The 17184-nt window shown below is 57.2% G+C and overlaps 1 protein-coding gene across 5 annotated transcripts in view; it reads right to left on the bottom strand.

Annotated features, from left to right (window-relative positions):
* PBX1 (PBX homeobox 1) overlaps positions 1 to 17184 on the bottom strand; it is a 205352-nt gene that overhangs the window by 25209 nt on the left and 162959 nt on the right. For 3 of the 5 annotated variants that reach the window (XM_059674288.1, XM_059674291.1, XM_059674290.1), the window contains 4 exons: positions 15444 to 15688; positions 9120 to 9310; positions 3867 to 4002; positions 493 to 652 (listed from right to left, as the gene is read on the bottom strand). In XM_059674288.1, coding sequence (XP_059530271.1) covers positions 493 to 652; positions 3867 to 4002; positions 9120 to 9310; positions 15444 to 15688 — 732 coding nt within the window. The remainder of the gene's footprint in view (positions 1 to 492; positions 653 to 3866; positions 4003 to 9119; positions 9311 to 15443; positions 15689 to 17184) is intronic. The other 2 variants (XM_059674289.1, XM_059674292.1) reach the window with 1 other exon arrangement.

Genomic DNA, 17184 nt, shown 5'->3' with positions numbered 1-17184 from the left:
AATCAATGGCTGGCAATTTCCTTTTGTAGTTTACATATAGAAACCAAACAAAATAAAATGGCAAAGAATAACAACTACCAGAAGTATAGAGATGTTACAGTCTGACTTTGCAGAACCGAACACCCACTGAGATGTTGGCTGGAAGAGTGAATATTCACACATGGAGCCATGCTCGGGACCACGTCCACGTACCCATGTGGCCATCGAGCTTCCTCCCGGCATCTCTGAAGGGGGAACGTGGCGTCACCTCCTCAAAACCAACCGATTTACCTTAAACAGACACACCTGTGCTCACCTCCGGGCAAGCCCTTCGTGAAAACAGCGGAACACATCACTCTTTGGAAATGAAAGGGAAACCCCTCAGGGGCACTGACACCAAAGGACACGCAGATTCATAAACCGAGAAACCCGAAGGTGTGAAGGAAACCCCGATGCAGAAAAAGCAAGTACAAACACGGAGCCCAGTCCCCCCAAATCAAAGAGGAAACTAACCAGCCGAGTTGGGAGTTGAGGGTGAGTTAGCCTGGCTTCCGTGGGCTGACACATTGGTGGCAGTGACAGCCGTTTTGGCAGCATAAATATTGGCTTCCTCTTGAAATTTACCTATGTTCTTCTTGTACCGGATTCGCTTATTTCCAAACCAGTTTGATACCTAGAGCGTGTGAGAGAAGACGAGAAGGTTAGCATTTCCTCCTCCACACAGGGCCATTGGGAGGGGGAGGGGAAGCCGAAGAGGTGGGTGGGGGATTGTCCAGCTAAGATTTCACAACCTTGAGGAAAAGGCCTGAAGTTAGAGTCGAGAGCAGCAACGGTATAACAGGAGACTCTCTCGCTGAACAACACAATTCACACAACCACAGCGACAAAACCCCCAGGAGGAGCCACTCTTTAAACCAGGACCCTCTCAGGCCGCGCAAGCGTCCGGGATTTGCTGACCTGTTAAGTATGACACTAAAACAAAATGCTTTTAAAAAATAAGTGTAGTTTTGGCCCTGGCTGGTGTGGCTCAGTTGGTTGAGCGTGTCTTGGGCACTGAGAGGTTGCCGGTTGGATTCCTGGTTAGGGTACATGCCTGGGTTTGGGACTCCATCTCTAGTAGGGGGCAACTGATCAATGATTCTCTCATCAATGTTTCTCTCTCTCTCTAAAATAAAATAAAAACATATTTTTAAAAAATTGAAATAAAATAAAGAACAATGAGAGCAGTGTTGGCAAGAATTTTCTTTGTCGTAGCAATGCTAACATTGACTTTGGGCAATAAACATACACTGACCTTTAAGTATCCATGTAAATCTAGGTCAACATCGATGGGTTAAATGCAGAGTCTTAGGGGTTAGGTAACTTTCATGTGGACTAGATGCTTAGCCGTGGTGCTAAGACCGTGTCAGCATCCGTGGGGTCAGGTCCACAGGCTTTGCTGGGTGTGCCAGGCCTGCCCGCTCGACCTGGGGAGAAACTGGGGCTCCAGGCTCCCGCATGCAAGCCAACACTCGGAATAAGCCTGGTTTCCGTTCGCTGTGAATTCAGTCCCTTGGCGAGGCTCACAGCAGCTGTCCCGGCCTCTGCCAGACACAATTGGGGCAGCGCCCGCGAGCCTCCCTCCCCGATCCCGGCCTAGGCAGGCGCGTGTATGCCCCAGATTCCAGATGTGACTTAGCACTAAAATGCCGGGGATTAGGTAACACAAAGCAGACTCTGAGCCTGGCGGGGGCGGGCGGTGCTCCTGCACCTCGGCACACAGCGTCTGTGCCAAAGGCGGACAAAGGGAATTCTTGCCAACGACACGGACTTTTGAATACGTGAGCGAGAGTCACAGTCACACACGCTGACCCCGGTCGCTCTGTGCAGCGGGTGATACAGCAGAAATGCCAAAGCTCTGCTTAAAAATCAAACTCAGAGGAGGGCATGGCTTGGTCGTTCACCGACGCTGTGCAGTCCACCCCAATCCTGTTCTCCCTGGACAATGCCCCACCCCATGTGCATCAACGTAGCTGAGCTGCGTTTTGACTGCTGGTGGGACAGGGAGCGGAAGGAGAGGGCTCTTTGGAGGGCCTGGATGAGCTGAGAAACGGGGGATGATGGTAGTTTGGGGGACTTTTGAGGAAGAAAGGACACGCCTGAGGGATGGTGAAATCAGCTATAAGCAAGAAAACAGGAGAAGGAAGAGGTGCAGGGGGACATGTTGGGGACAGTTCCCTTCTAGGCGAGAACAGCCGAATGGGAGGGAAGGTGCCAGCTCCGTGGGCTGTCGCACGCCCTGGGCGACACATAGAACCCGTGTCTCATTAATGACCTCACTGCTCAGCATCATGGCCTGAGGTCTGACAGGCAGTCCTGGGCCGGTGGAGCCCTAGCTCCTCTGGAGAGACTGGGAGGGCACGGTGAACCTACGACGCCCCCAGAGCCCGTGGGCACAGCATGGAGAGTCCCCGTGAAGCTGGCACTCCGGGGGAGCAGGTATGTCTGCGGATGTGAACGTGGATGAGGTCCCTCAGCATGCAGAACAGTGCCCGCCAAGCCAAGGGCATGGAGAGCTGCTGGAACAGACTCCCTCCTCCCTGCCCCTGAGGTTTTGATTCAGGATTGGGAGGGGCCATTGTTAAGGAAGAAGGGAGGGAGGGAGGGCCCTGGCTGGGCATCAGGGACCTGGTCCACAGCTGGCACCGCCAAACACCCAGCAAGGGTGGAAAAGTCACTTCTCCTTCCTCGTGGACCACGGGTCTAGGCTCAGAGGACAATGGATGGAGGCCCAGACAGGGACCCCCATCCCCACCCCTGTGGTGGTGCTTCCTGGGTTGTCAGGACTGGAAATGACCTTCCGCTGGGTCAGCGCCTAAGGAAGGTGGAGCTGAAAAGGGGTTGATCTTCCCACCTTATCTTCCTGGAAGGTGTTGCTAACGCTGCTGCAAAATCACACAGCTTGTTGGGGAGCCCCTGGCAAGCTGGTTATCGGGGTCCCCTGTGTGGAGACTATACCCTGGCCAGGCCTAATTCTGCTTGGCTCATCGCAGGCTGATGGGAGTGCGCCCTGCAGGGAGTACCAGGAGCCAGGGCTCGGTTCAACAAAGTACAGCTGCGTAGCTTGTTCAAGAGGACGGGCAGCTGTCCAGCGAACTCCGCACTACATCAGTCCCCCCACGCACCCCCGCTCCCACCCCCAACCCCACCCACCACGGAGACCCATTTGGGTCTCTTGCACGTGAGATAATGCCGAGCAAGTCTTTCTGTGTGGATTTCAGGCTCTCCCTCCTGGTCCCAGCTAGAGATCAGGGTGGAATCCGAGGTTCCAACTGAGCGAGAGGTTCGCACGGACCCTCTTACGTATGAACGTTGCCTCCTCTCCTTCTCACACGAATGCTGAAGACTCGGGTCTGTGAACCTCCTGCATCTTGCCCTGACAACGGACACCTGTCACGTCATCGCTCTCTGGGGGAGGGGCCCTCAGCGATGCATGCGACCACTCCAGTGCACACCGGGCCGCTAGTTCCCCACACCCTCGTCAGTGAGCACAGAGAGAAGGCGTGTCTGTCCCTTTCACGTGACAGTTCGTCCCCTGGCTGTGGAGTTCCTGGGTGGGGCAGAAAGTGGGCTAAGGCATGGACTGTGTCTGAGAAACTACATGAGAACTTTCCTAGAAAGCTCCTCCGTGTTGGAGGCAGCGGGCTGTCGGTGGGAGGAACCTGAGCCCTGGTTTCGCAGCCCTCCACTGGGTCTTTGGTTCCAGCTGGTCCCTGGCCAGTTCCCCAGGCCCTGGCCCGAAGCTCCCTATTCACACAGCGCAGGCTGACCCTGCTGTCTTAGGGCTTCAGCTGCTAGAGCCTGCAGGCCCCAGGGCCGCCCCAGGCGCAGGCTGAGCCGGGCCTCACCTGGGACACGGTGATGCCGCACTTCTTGGCCAGCTCCTCTTTGGCTTCCTCACTGGGGTAAGGGTTGCTGAGATGGGAATAGAAATATTCATTCAGGATTTCCGTCGCCTGCTTGTTGAAATTCCGTCTCTTCCGCCTGCACGGGAGAAAGGGAGCAAACGAGACACAAAAACGAGTTCACACCAAATTCACACCAATAGGGAGAGAAGGGGTCCACTGGGAGAAGACACGATTGTGCCAAGGGGCCGGCTGCCACAGCCATCACACACCCACCTGCGAGATACCCACTGGGCCCGGAAGAGGGCCTGGCTGCCACAGCCATCACACACCCACCTGCGAGATACCCACTGGGCCCGGAAGAGGGCCTGGCGCGGCAGAAGGACCGAGGGCTTGGCCTCCCGGCCCCGGAGCGAAGCGGCATCTCCAGGTAAGAACAGCCCCACCTGGCAGATCAGACGCCCGCTGCCTGCTTTCATGCTCACACAGGTGGCTGAGCCCAAGACCACTTTTTGAATAAAAGCGTTTTTCTGCCTTAAAAAAAAGTGCTAATTGAACTAATTTAAAGTGAGAATTCCTTCACTGCCTCCTCCGGGAAGGCCTTGTGTGGGGACACGGCTCACTGCAGACGCTGGTCGTCCCCACACCCCCGAGCAGGGGCCTCCTTCTTTAAAATAAAATTAGCTCACTTGCCTTTCTTGCTTCTATCAAAAGCTTTTCCTTATGGACAAGATGCCCAGAACGTCCCTGGTTGTGCCAGGATAGAGTTTCCCAATTTAGCCAACAGAAAGCACGGACCACCGTGCTAGACAGGAAATTCAGCTAATATTGTGTTTTCCGGTCCCGCGTGGATTAATTAACACGATGAAGTGCCTGATTTTACCGGGTGAGCACCATCTGTCCACAGGTATGAGCCACATCTGTCCAGACACTGCAAGACGAGTCGCTCTCCCCAATCACGCTGGGTTTCTGGGTCACCAGCATCAGAACTGGGCAGTTGAGTTAAAAACCCAACTGAAAAGTAGGCAAGTGTCTGAAGCTCCCGCGTGATGGGGTCTGGGCGGGGGGGAGCCCGAGCTGCCTCGGTACCAAGCTTGTCCTCGCATCACCTCTGGCTTCCTCTGGGCCTGGAGAGAGTTGTTCGGGGCCTGAGGCCCTGCGCCCCGAATGCTGCCCTGATGGGGTGAGCCTCACTCCTGTGGGGGCAGTCTCCCGGGAGGCCTCACCTCCCGGTGGGCCTGCTCCCCACTCCTTCCCGGCTGTGTCAGCCTAGGCCACACAGCCTAGGCCGGAGAAACCCCGGGGCCAGGATCTGTCAGGATTTAAGAAACTGAGCGGAAGTCACACATCCCAGGACAGGGGCAGGGACGCAGACACCGGCTACTCGCTTCAGCTTTCAGTGTTACCAGCTCGCGAACCAGGCCATTCAAACCTCAGAGAGTCGGTCTTTAGACTTTGATTTTAAGAAATATAGATGTGGATGAATTATTCCCGGATAAATGCAGCATATTAGAGAAAAAACTCCTTGAATCTGACAGATTTTAGAGTGGGACACGTAGGCATTGTGGACTTATGTTGCTAAGTACCATACATGCTGTCCCCTGCCCTAACCTAACCCCTAACCCTAACCCTACCCAAACCCTAACCTAACCTAACCCCTAACCCTAACCCAACCCTAACCCTAGCCCTACCCCTAACACTAACCCTGACTCTACCCCTAACCCTGACCCGAGCCCGAGCCCTGCTGTGCCCTGGTCCTGGATACAGGACACAGCTCTGGCTTTACAGGGGGCCTATCCTGTCCCTGGTGCCCATCCCCCCAATCCTACCCATGCTTACACAACTTCACCCAGCCACACCACATGCGCCCGTCCCCCAAAGACACTCCTGGCTTCCACACTCTGCCTTCCCACCCGCCGTGCCTTTCTCAGCAGCATGTGCACAGGTCTGTATGTCTCCCAACTGCCGGACGGTCCCCACGGGAGGGGCTGTCCCGTGCTCATCTGAAACCCGAGTGCCAGCCCACAGTGAGCACTCAGGCCCCGCTGCGTGGCCGCTGGAGGGCGCTGTCCACGGCTCCTGCCATGCTGACCCCACGCTTCTCTGAGACTCAGGCCTGTGCCCACCCTGACTCCCTCCTGGCCACTCGGGGTTGGCAGTTGTGTTCCAGGAGTTCACGTGCGGTTTTGCGTGGCGTCTAAGAGCCTCTGTGCCGTGAGATGAGCTCCCTGAAGGCTGGGCCCATGCACACCTTTTTCATCTTTGTTGTTCCAGTGCTAGCTCAGCATCTGGACTCTATTCGGTGAACAAATCCACCTCTACAGAGCCCTTCTGAGCGCCTCCCTCCCGGGTCCGTCCTCTTCCATGGCCCCGTTGCTGTTCGCTTTCTGCAGCCCTCTATCGGGCGAGGCGCACATGGTACTTCTCACCATGGTTACCTTCTTGCTGTTCTCACCAGCAAAACGTTATTGAAAAAGGCAAATTGTTGCCGGACAATCATTAAGAGCAGCGGTCGCCAACCTTTCGGACCTCATGGACCACCAGTCCAACATAAATATCGCCGGTTGGCGACCGCTGATTAAGGGGGTTTATAAGTCCTCTCTCTTTTTACTGCGAAGAAAAGGAGTAGAGTTCGGATTCTGAGCGCTAGCCTGCTAGGTCTCCGTGCTGGCACCTTGCCCATAAACCGCTTTAATCTCCACACTTGCACAGGACGAGGCTTGGTGCATGGCATGAGATGATGAACATTGAATGAATGGGTGAATTAATGAATGAGTGGAATTTTTAAGCCGCCATTTTCTGGCTCAGTTAAGCCAACGTAAGGCAGAGAAAAAGGAAATGACTTGCATGGACGAAACCTGGGCAGAGCTCAGGGGAAGAGGGGGAGGCGGATTCTACGGAGCCCGTGGGGACCCGTGCTCACAGCTCCTGGGACACCGAGAGCAGCGCAGGCTCTGGTCCTCGGGCGGGAGTCCACGGAGAGGGGGCACTGGGCTAACGCTTGCCTGGCAGGACCCCCCTGCTGGCCGTGCGGGCCGCCTGTTGGAGGGGCGGCTCCCAGAGCCTGGACCTGCCCCAGAGTTGTGGGAACTGAACTCCGCCCCATGGAGAGAGTTTGGAAGAGGCCCCGCACCTCAGGTGAGCCCAGGCAGCAGGGACAGTGAGGCACTGTGTTAGCTGCTAAGTCTGTGGCCATGTTAAGGGACAACAGGGAGCGAACACAGGGGTGTACACAGCACAGCAGGAACATGTGTGTCTACATGTGTGGTGACCTAACACACATGCATCCCCCTTGCGTGTTACCCCTCCCTGTTATCCCTCGCTCTCTGCTGAGCCCCCGCAGCCTGGCCCACGGCAGCGGGGAGGGGCCATGACTGCCCGGCAGGCGCCGCACACTGTATTTGTGCTCAGAAAGCCATTGGCTCAGCCCTGGATGGCGTTGGGGGTTATATTCTTTCACTGACACCAAATATACCCTGAGAATAAGCGCCAAGAACGACGGGCTCAGCTGTGCTCACTGGGACCGTGGCTCAGAGGCCACGATTCAGAGGTCACAACCCAAGCAGGAACGAAGCTCCCTGGAAGGGATGGTCTCGGGCCAAAGGAAATGGTCGGCGTGGAGGCCATGGGAGCCGAGGCCCTGGCTTTGCGTCCGACCGCGGCCCGTATGCAGCAGGATTGCAGCAAGGACAGTCTGGGCGCCGGCCTGCCCCCTTCTCCCCGCCTCCTTTCTTGAAAAGAACTCAGTCTGGGTCCAACTTTTCTTTTTTTCAGTATCTGCCAACATAAATACCAACTCCAGCATTTTAACGAGGGGTGTTGCCATGGGGATGGCAGAGTGGCGGCTGCACTCAGGGAGGGACCTGAGGCCGCCTGTCACTTGCAGGCCGCCCTGCTAGGAATCGCCTGCGTGAGAGAAGCCAGGCTGGCGGCCTTGGAGGAGGGGGACGCAGGGTCCTGCCTCGGGGCCCCTCTCCCCACTCATGGGCACGCCCAGCCAGGAAAAGCCATCTTCAGCTTTACTTTCTCTTGGCTATTCCGCCGGCCCAGAGGCAGGCTGCTGGTTGGCGTTCTCACGCTGCGCTCCAGGGGGGCCCACAACACACCGAACAACAGGGAGTGAGGGGATGCCGGGCCTGTGGGCGGCAAAGGCCACGACGGAGCAGAGAGAAACACACGATTCCAGGGGAGACAAATGCAAAGAGAGCAGCCAGCCTGTCTGAAGAAGCTACGGCCGTGAAACGGTGCACCCCTGACACATCTAACTGTTTAATGATAAAAATCGGAGAGTGGGATTGTCTTCAGAAAATGACACAAGGAAGGTAGCTCCGCCTTCGTGGGAGAGGCCCCTGGGGAGGGGGTGCAGCCAGAGAGGCAGCCTCTCCGAGGGGCGTCTGCGAGATCACACGCTGCTCCCCCGACAGCAGGTGCCGATCCCCACGTCGTCCGGCTGGGAACCGGCGCCGGAGAAGTCCAGCACTGCCCGGGTGCTCTGGTCTGGGGAGGACGGGCTCAGAGCCATGGCTTGTCATCTGTTCTCAGGTTCGGTCTTAAAGGCCTTTGTATCCATGGTTTCAACTGAATTCTTTGAACTCACCCGAGGCCCTGAGCAGCAATCCCGAAGAAAACATGGACCCTGAGCCAGGTTCGGGCCCTGTGCACCAGCCCTCGCTCCCTGTGCCCCCGGGACCGGGTCTCACCGTCTGTTTTAACCTCAGCCCGGAGCGTGGCAGTGGCGATTGGCCTGCACACGGCCCGGAGGGGGTCCCAGCTCTCAAACGGAACTGCCTTTCCAGGGAACGTGTCGGGCCGCGTGCTAGTAGACCCGATAAAGACGGGCCCATAGAGGAGGTCCCCGCCCCGGCCGGGCGCTCAGTGGGTTAGAGCGTCGTCCCCCATACACCAAGGTTGTGGGTTCCATCCCCGGTCAGGGCACATACAGAGTCAACTAATGAACCGAGTATGAATGCAAAGATGGGTGGAACAACAAGCCAGTGTTCTCTCTCTCTCAAATCAATACATTTAAAAAAGGAGGTCCCCAGTAGTAGGAAAAAGTCCTGCCTTTGCTGTCCCCGTAGCCACGTCGTCCTTGCTCCGGAATGGATGCGACCCTCCAGCCCCCGCTTCCTGCAGCTCTGGCCACAGCGGCCTCTCTGGCCCACGCCCTTCCTCGGCTCCCTGGGGAAACTGGGGCCTGGAGCAGGCCGCAGCCCCAGCCCCCGGACGCTCCCAGAGCCCGGGCCGAGGGCGACTCACCGCGCGTCCAGGAACCGGGAGCGCAGGATCATGACGGCCTCGCACGTGCTCTGCTTGAGCTGCATCTGGATGGAGCTGAACTTGCGGTGGATGATGCTCACCATCCGCTCGATCTCCTTCGGGGAGATGGGCCTGGTCCGGCTCTGCTCACGCAGCAGGTTCATCACGTGGGTGGTGAACTCATTGCAGGCCTGCAGGGACAGGACATGCAGGTGAGGGCCGGCAGGCGTGCGGCGCCCCGGGGTGTGGGTGCAGGGACCCACAGGGCGTTGCAGGCCTGCGGGGACAGGACCCACAGGGCGTTGCAGGCCTGCGGGGACAGGACCCACAGGGCGTTGCAGGCCTGCGGGGACAGGACCCACAGGGTGTTTGTTGCAGGCCTGCGGGGACAGGACCCACAGGGTGTTGCAGGCCTGCGGGGACAGGACCCACAGGGTGTTGCAGGCCTGCGGGGACAGGACACGCAGGTGAGGGCCAGCGGGCGTGCATTGCCCCAGGATGTGGGTGCAGGGACCTACAAGGCGTTGGTGGCATTCTGTCAAGTCGGAGGCACAGACCAAGTGACGGCCTGACGCTAACCTTGGGCCAGCTATAGATTTTAAGAGAAAAGAAAATTCTTAATCATGTTTCGATCTTTTTCCCCACGATTTTACTACTGTAAAGGACAAGAAGATAATTTCAGTGTAAAATACATGTCACAACCCCCCCCCCCGCCCGTGTTCACAGCCACAGAGAGTGTGGGGCCACAAAAGCACGTCCTGCCTCGTCCACGGAAGAGTGGGATCCTGGGATTCTAAGCTTCCCACCAACCCATTTCCACTCCTGCTTTTGTTACAAGGAGTCCCTCCTCACTGGCCTCTGGGAGGCCCTGTGCCCACAACGCGAGGGGCCCGCAGGCATAGCCTCACCGCGGGGCTTAGAGGGTTCAGGGGCTCGCCCTGCAGACAGGAGCGTAGCAGGGTGTAACCGCGGTGCCCTCGGACCCAGGCATCCTGGCCTCCCCTCTGACCCGCTGCCCTTTCCTTTGGTGTCTGTCCTTATCACCTGTAGCCAGGTTTCCCCGCTCGGCACTCAGTAAAGCACCTGTTCCCAGGTGAACTCATGCAATGTCGTCCGAGTGGAGTCGATGTGTAAAGGAAAAGGCTGCTGTGAGAACCCAAGACTCAGAGGGTCCAGCCCAGTCTTAACCACGAAATGCGTTCGTGATCGACAACAGGCGTTGCCACGTTTCGGCAGCACGAAGCCCTCCTGTTGGTCAATGACGCAGCGACAGTACCAGCCACGGCCCCTCCCCGAGCCATCCTCTGAGGTTCTGCCCAAAGGTACGCAGAGATACACCCTCTGGGACTGGGAGGCTGGCCTTGACCTGCCTCCTCGTGGATTTGGGTGAACCCTTTTGCCACCCAGAGCTCCCTCTGTTCGTCTGGGTGGGCGCGACCATTCCTGACCCTCTAGCGAGCCTGGCAGTGCCCACACTGGGACACAGCAGAGGCCAAGGAGGAGTCCCCTCTGGGACTCCCTTGGCTGAGGGCCTTCGGGCATCACCTGACATTGCGTCTCTGCCTCATCTTCCTCATTAGTGACGTGGGTGACAACACCCACCGGGGAGGTGCGGTGAGCAGGAACTGAGTTACTGGGCCATCTAAACGTGTATCACTGTCTCTTCAAAGACCGATAACTTAGGAACCCAAAGTATTATCACAACTGGGTGAACTCTTCCAGGCCTCAGACTCCCTCCTGGTAAAAACAAAAGGGCTCCTAGGTACCTTCCTTCTACTCTGCAGACACCTGCTGAGGACCAGTCCATGGACAATCGGTCCAGGTGGCCTCTGCTCTCCACTAAGATGCTACCATAGAAACAGGCTCTGTACTGTAAGTTTCTTCTGCCCTGAAGCACCCCACTTTGTGTACAGAAAAGGGGGTAAACCCAGCAGTGAGCTGTGGGACTCCAGGAGGCTCGGGGTGGGGTGCGGGTTCGGGGCAGCAGCAGCAGCTTTCCACAGGCCCACTTTGGGGGCCAATGAGGAGGCATTGCCAAGGGCACTGGCTCCCACCGCAAAGCTACGGGCGGGGCCACAATTAATGTGCCTCGCTGCTGAGAATAAAAGTACTCACACTGCCTGCTGTTAGGGCCTTTTCCCTGGGGCCTCCTGCTCAGCCGCAGGCAGACAGTGGAGTCCCCCACCCATTGCCCAGCGGCAGCCAGACAGCTGCTGGCCAGCTGCTCAGATGTGTGGCCGGCAGCTTACGACATTCCAAGTCCGGGAAGACGGACAGAACATCCCGACCCAGATCTCTCCAGACCTCAACTTCCTGCATCCCTTCTCCGTCCCCCAGGCTCAGCCCTCAGAACCATGGCCAGGTTACAACTGCCAATCAGTACAACCCACACAGGCGGGCGGTTTCTGGGACTGTCCCTTCCTGGAGCCAGCGCTGCAGCGGCCCCCAGGGGCGGCGGTTTCTGAAAGGCTGTTCCTGGGAGAGACACGGAGGAAACGCCTCTGAGAAAGTCTGGCTCCGTGCCCTGGGTCAGCCCTTACATCCACCTTCTTCCCTTAACCCTTCCCCCAGGAGGGGAGGCCAGTCTCATTGGGGGTGCGAGCGACCAGCCCAGGTCAGCCCTTGGAGACTGGCCCGTCCACGTCCCGGCAGCACTGCTTACAGAAGCTGGGAGCCTGCAAAACCGCGGGAGCCCCGCTTTCTGAAGAAAGCAGGTGGGCCAGCCCCCAGGTTCCCGCCATGGTGGCTTTGTTAGAGCAGCCAGCTCCCCAGGCCTCCGCCTCAGGGTGGCTGCTGAAGACGTGTTCCAACCCCATCTAAGGAACAAAACAATTCCTCCCCTTCTTTCTATTGAGAGTCTCCAGCAGCTGCGGACCAGTAAACCGGTGGGCAGTGCGGTGCAGGCAGCTGTGGTGGCTGGCGGGGTGTGGTGGTGGGGGGGGGACAGGGGGGGAGGGCACATTACGGGAAGCCCTCAGGGCTCCTTACACCTGGCTCTCGACCAGCAACAAACTAAAATTAAAACAACACACACACACAAAACTATTCAAGAGTCAACTTGATCATTGCATCTAGGTACGAACACCACTTCCTCTACTGAGCTTTCCTACTTTTCAAAAAGCTGCCAGAGGAATGGTCACAGAAACGTGAGTAAGATTGGTCTCGGTCGGACCGGCTGGAAGGCTAACAGCATAGGCACAGGCCCCTACAAGCTGCTCTTCACTATAATAAGCAGCACAACTAATATGAGCACGAGATTAAGCACCAGATGTGCTGAGTGGATTCGGCTCTCAGCTGGAAATGCCTGCGTGGGTGAGGCGGTGATTTCTTAGTCCTTCTCCAGGGGGATGGCCAGGGACCGTTCCCATGACACGTGAGCAGGGCTCTGTGACGGCGGGCGCCCCGGAGCACCCAGGACCCAGCACCTTTGTCAGGGGCACAGGGACCTGCTGAGTGTGACCATGACCCCAGGCTCCTGGGGCCAGCAAGCAGTCCACAGAGCCACGGAGGGCGGGCTTGGCCCTTCGTGGCCACAGCCGGGCCCCAGGGCAACCTGCCCACGCTGGCTGAGCCCCAGGCACATCACCTGACCTTCGACCTCTGTTTCCGCACCTGTACCAATCAGAGATGATGACAGTACCTGTCCCAAGCACAGAATGCCCTGGAGAAAAATGTAGTAGTCGTGGCTTCCTCATTTGGGGTGACAGAGGAGTGTTGGGGTTAAATCAGGAAGACAGTCAGTTCTATGCTGAGAACAAAGCCAGTTCCCAATACCTTCCCATCTAACGTCCACTACAGGGCTGGGTGTAGCGGGGAGGCCACACGCCGGGCTCTCCTGTGCTCGGGAATTGGGCGTGAGCTCCCTGGATGCCAGGCCAGGCAGTTATGCCAGAGACAGGCTGACTGGTGGAGGGAAGGAGGAAGAAGCCAGAGGCCAGGAACCTTCGTAGGAAATGTCCCCGTGTCTTCCCAGGGTGCCCCATCCCTCAGGGCGACTGCCCTCTGGCTCCTGGGTCAGCCAGCTCTCCACACACACCCCTGGGCCCGGGAATGTCCACACAAGCCAACCTGAGGGAGGGCCGTGGTTCTGAAGGCAGGGGTGGCACAGCTGGCTTCCCGGCCGAGCCCAAGCGCCAGTTTATCTCATTAACGAAGGGCCTTGGTAGAAATGCACTTTGAAGGAAGGTAGATCTGAGTACAACAATGAAACCGTCTTCACTTTAACGTCTTAAATGCCTATTTCTACTTTAAAAATTAAATTGTCTATTAAGTTTGCATCTGCATTCTACCTAGACCAGTGATGGCGAACCTATGACACGTGTGTCAGAGGTGACACGCGAACTCATTTTTTTGGTTGATTTTTCTTTGTTAAATGGCATTTAAATATATAAAATAAATATCAAAAATATAAATCTTTGTTTTACTATGGTTGCAAATATCAAAAAATTTCTATATGTGACACGGCACCAGAGTTAAGTTAGGGTTTTTCAAAATGCTGACACGCCGAGCCCAAAAGGTTCGCCAACACTGACCTAGACAGTCGTAAGTGGACTGGAAGGCAGGGCCTTCCCCTTTTGCTCTTCCTCCCTCTTCTTTTGGGACCCAAGGAAGGAGAGAAAGCCAGGGGCCTGACAGTCAAGGGAGGAAGTCAGCTGTGGTGTCAGGACAAGGCTGCCATCAAGGCGGGGAAATCAGACATCTGTCAATCAATGAGGGAAGGCTGGTATAGGGACTCATGCTGGCCACGGAGACAGCGTGATGTGTGAATGTGTCACTGTGTCAGCCAGCGTGAGTGTGTATGAGTGCATGTGTGTATGAGTGTGTGTCACTTTGTCAGTCAGTGTGAGTGTGTATGAGTAACTGAGTCTGTGAGTGAATGCATAAGTGTGTGTGAGTTCATGTGTGTGTGAGCATGTGTGACTGTGTCTGTGAGTGTGAGAGACTGAGTGTGAGTGAGTGCATGTGTGTGAGATGGTGATTGTGTGTGAGACTGAGTATGTGAGCGATTGTATGAGTGTGTGAGACTGTGACATTGTGTGTGTGAGTGAGTGTGAGATTGTGAGATTGTGTGTGTGGCTGAGTGTGAGTGTGTGAGAGTATGTGTGTGAGATTGTGAGGTTGTGTGTGTGTGACTGTGAGTGTGAGAGTATGTGTGTGTGAGTGCACGTGTGTGAGTGAGCGTGCGGGTGTAGAGGGGAGGTCTCAGCTGGAGGAGACCCTCAATGAGAATCCTCACCCTCACAGATGGCTCTGCCCTTCACAGCCGCTCCCACCCTTTCCTGTAACAGCCTCGACTCCAAGAGCTCAGCTCTTTGCCAGGAACCACCACCCTGGGGCAGCTGTGGAACACTGGGTCCCGCAGACCATTTGAGGGAGCACACTCACTCCCACACACACTCATAGGTCCTACAGGCCCCACGCCACTGCAGGGAACACACTCCCACACACACTCACAGACACGGTCACACAGGCCCACACCATTGCAGGGAACACACTCCCACACACACTCATAGGTCCTACAGGCCCCACGCCACTGCAGGGAACACACTCCCACACACACTCACAGGCACGGTCACACAGGCCCACACCATTGCAGGGAACACACTCACTCCCACACACACTCATAGGTCCACAGGCCCACACCATTGCAGGGAACACACTCACTCCCACACACACTCATAGGTCCTACAGGCCCCACACCATTGCAGGGAACACACTCACTCCCACACACAATCACAGGCCCCACACCATTGCAGGGAACACATTCACTCCCACACACACTCATAGGTCCACAGGCCCACACCATTGCAGGGAACACATTCACTCCCACACACACTCATAGGTCCTACAGGCCCCACGCCACTGCAGGGAACACACTCCCACACACACTCACAGACACGGTCACACAGGCCCACACCATTGCAGGGGACACACTCACTCCCACACACACTCATAGGTCCTACAGGCCCCACACCATTGCAGGGGACACACTCACTCCCACACACACTCATAGGTCCTACAGGCCCCACACCATTGCAGGGAACACTCACTCCCACACACACTCACAGACACGGTCACACAGGCCCCACACCACTGCAGGGAACACACTCACTCCCACACACACTCATAGGTCCTACAGGCCCCACACCATTGCAGGGGGCAGGATTGGAACCTGTGTCTGTCTGACTCCAGGGCCCCAGAGACCCTGCTCTGTTCATGGGGGCGGAGGGCACCCGGGCGTGCCCTGCACGATGTGAAAGGAAGGCGTGCTGGACTGCAGGTGACGGAGTCGGGGCGGAGCGAGGCCCGGCGGGCGGGCATTACCTGCTCATACTTCTCCAGCTCCGTGTGGTAGATCTGTCTGATCTGTGACAGCTTGGCTCTGTAGTCCGAGTGCTCCACCGAGTTGTCAGAACCGGCCCCTCCAGAGGCCGCCGCGGCCGCTGCTGCCGCCGCCGAGCCGCCCCCCTTCTCGGGACCTGCCACCCCCTCCGCCAGCAGCATGTTGTCCAGTCGCATCAGCTGGGGGTCTGTGGGCTCCTCTTCCTGGGCGCCCCGGATGCTCAGAACTGCAGGGAGACAGAGAGGGGCGTTAGTGGGCACCAGAAGGGGAAAACCAGAACTGAAAGCACTCACAGTGCCTGGGGGCGGCGAAGGGCGGGCCTGCAGGTGCCTGCAGTGTGGTGCCCGGGCGGCGAAGGGTGGGGCGAGGGTGGACTAAGGGAGGGAGTGATCTAGTTGGTCAGCAGGGCAGCGGGTGGCTCCTTCACCCCTGGCACACCCTGCACCCGACACACAGCTCAGCGCACCCAATGAGGGTGCCAGCGGCCAGGTCTTTGCCCAGAGGGAGCCTGGGAAGAATGTCCAATGAAGAAACATGGGAAAGCACTGGGAGGGGCAGGAGAGGAGGGGAGTGACTGAGGCCCAGGAGCAGCAGTCCCGTGTTTGTCCCCACGCTGGGAATGGGCTGGCAGGGTCCTGTGACCCATGGAGACGTGCCACTGGACCAGCGGGGCAAGAGCTGGCTCAGGGAGGGGTGCACCTGGTGAGCCCGGGGGTGTGCCAGGGAAGGGCTGTGAGTGTCTGAAAGGCAACGAGAACCAACCAGAAGGTGGTTCACCAAGAAACCCACTCCTGCGTCACATCCCTGAGGCACGTGCGGACCCGCGGTGGCCCTCAGAGCGGAGGGTAGAAGGCGTGACAGAGAAACAGCAGTCAGTTGCCTCCCAGACATGCCCCAACCAGGGATCGAACCCGCAACCTAGGAATATGCCCCGACCGGGAATGGAACCTCCCAGGGCATGGGACGGCACTCCAACCACTGAGCTGGCGGCCAGGCCTGGCTTCCTCTTTTAAACAACCAACAGCAAGCATAGCGACGCACAGGCCCGCATGCCGACCTAGTTACTATTTTTCTTGGTCTGGACAATGGCCTGGCTTTCAATCAAACAAGGAAGGAAATGTCTATGGCCGGAAGGGACCCCGGGAGGCAGCCGTGCCTGCTGCGGAGGGTCAGACGGACAAGGGTGGACGCCCGCAAACATGAAGGACCATTGAGTTGAGGGAGAATTAAAAAATCACAGTCGAAGTGTGAGCATTTCACTTAGATTCTGTCCTTTTCGGAGTCCTATGGAAATACTTTCCAAAAGAAATGAGGATGCACTGAAATGTAATCTGACTGGTTTCTAAATGTGGACAATACGAAGTTGGTATGATAAAAACTCGAGACACCACAAATGCTGGGGGCTCCGATAAAAAACTTCAGAGAAAAACATTGTACCTATGGGAACAGCAAGCATAAGAGAGAGCCTTCGCCTCCACTCTGTTCCGGGGCAGTCCGACAGCCCGGGGCTGCCACGGGGGCGTGAGGGAGCCACATGCCCAGCTCACACCCTGCACGCACATCTGGGCCCACGACACACGGGTGTGGGGCTGATAGGCAAACCAGTCAGTTAAACAAATCCCGCCAACGTGAAATAAACGAGAAGGCGATGGCCTAAGCAGAACCGACGCTCCGACGCTGGCAAGCAGGAGACGGAATGATTATTTAAAAGGTCCCCTTTAT

The sequence above is a fragment of the Myotis daubentonii genome, chromosome 18 (genome assembly GCF_963259705.1).
Source record: "Myotis daubentonii chromosome 18, mMyoDau2.1, whole genome shotgun sequence".
In the NCBI taxonomy this organism is placed as follows: domain Eukaryota; kingdom Metazoa; phylum Chordata; class Mammalia; order Chiroptera; family Vespertilionidae; genus Myotis; species Myotis daubentonii.
The sequence above is the reverse complement of the archived record's forward strand: the minus strand, read 5'-3'. Positions and strand labels throughout refer to the sequence as shown.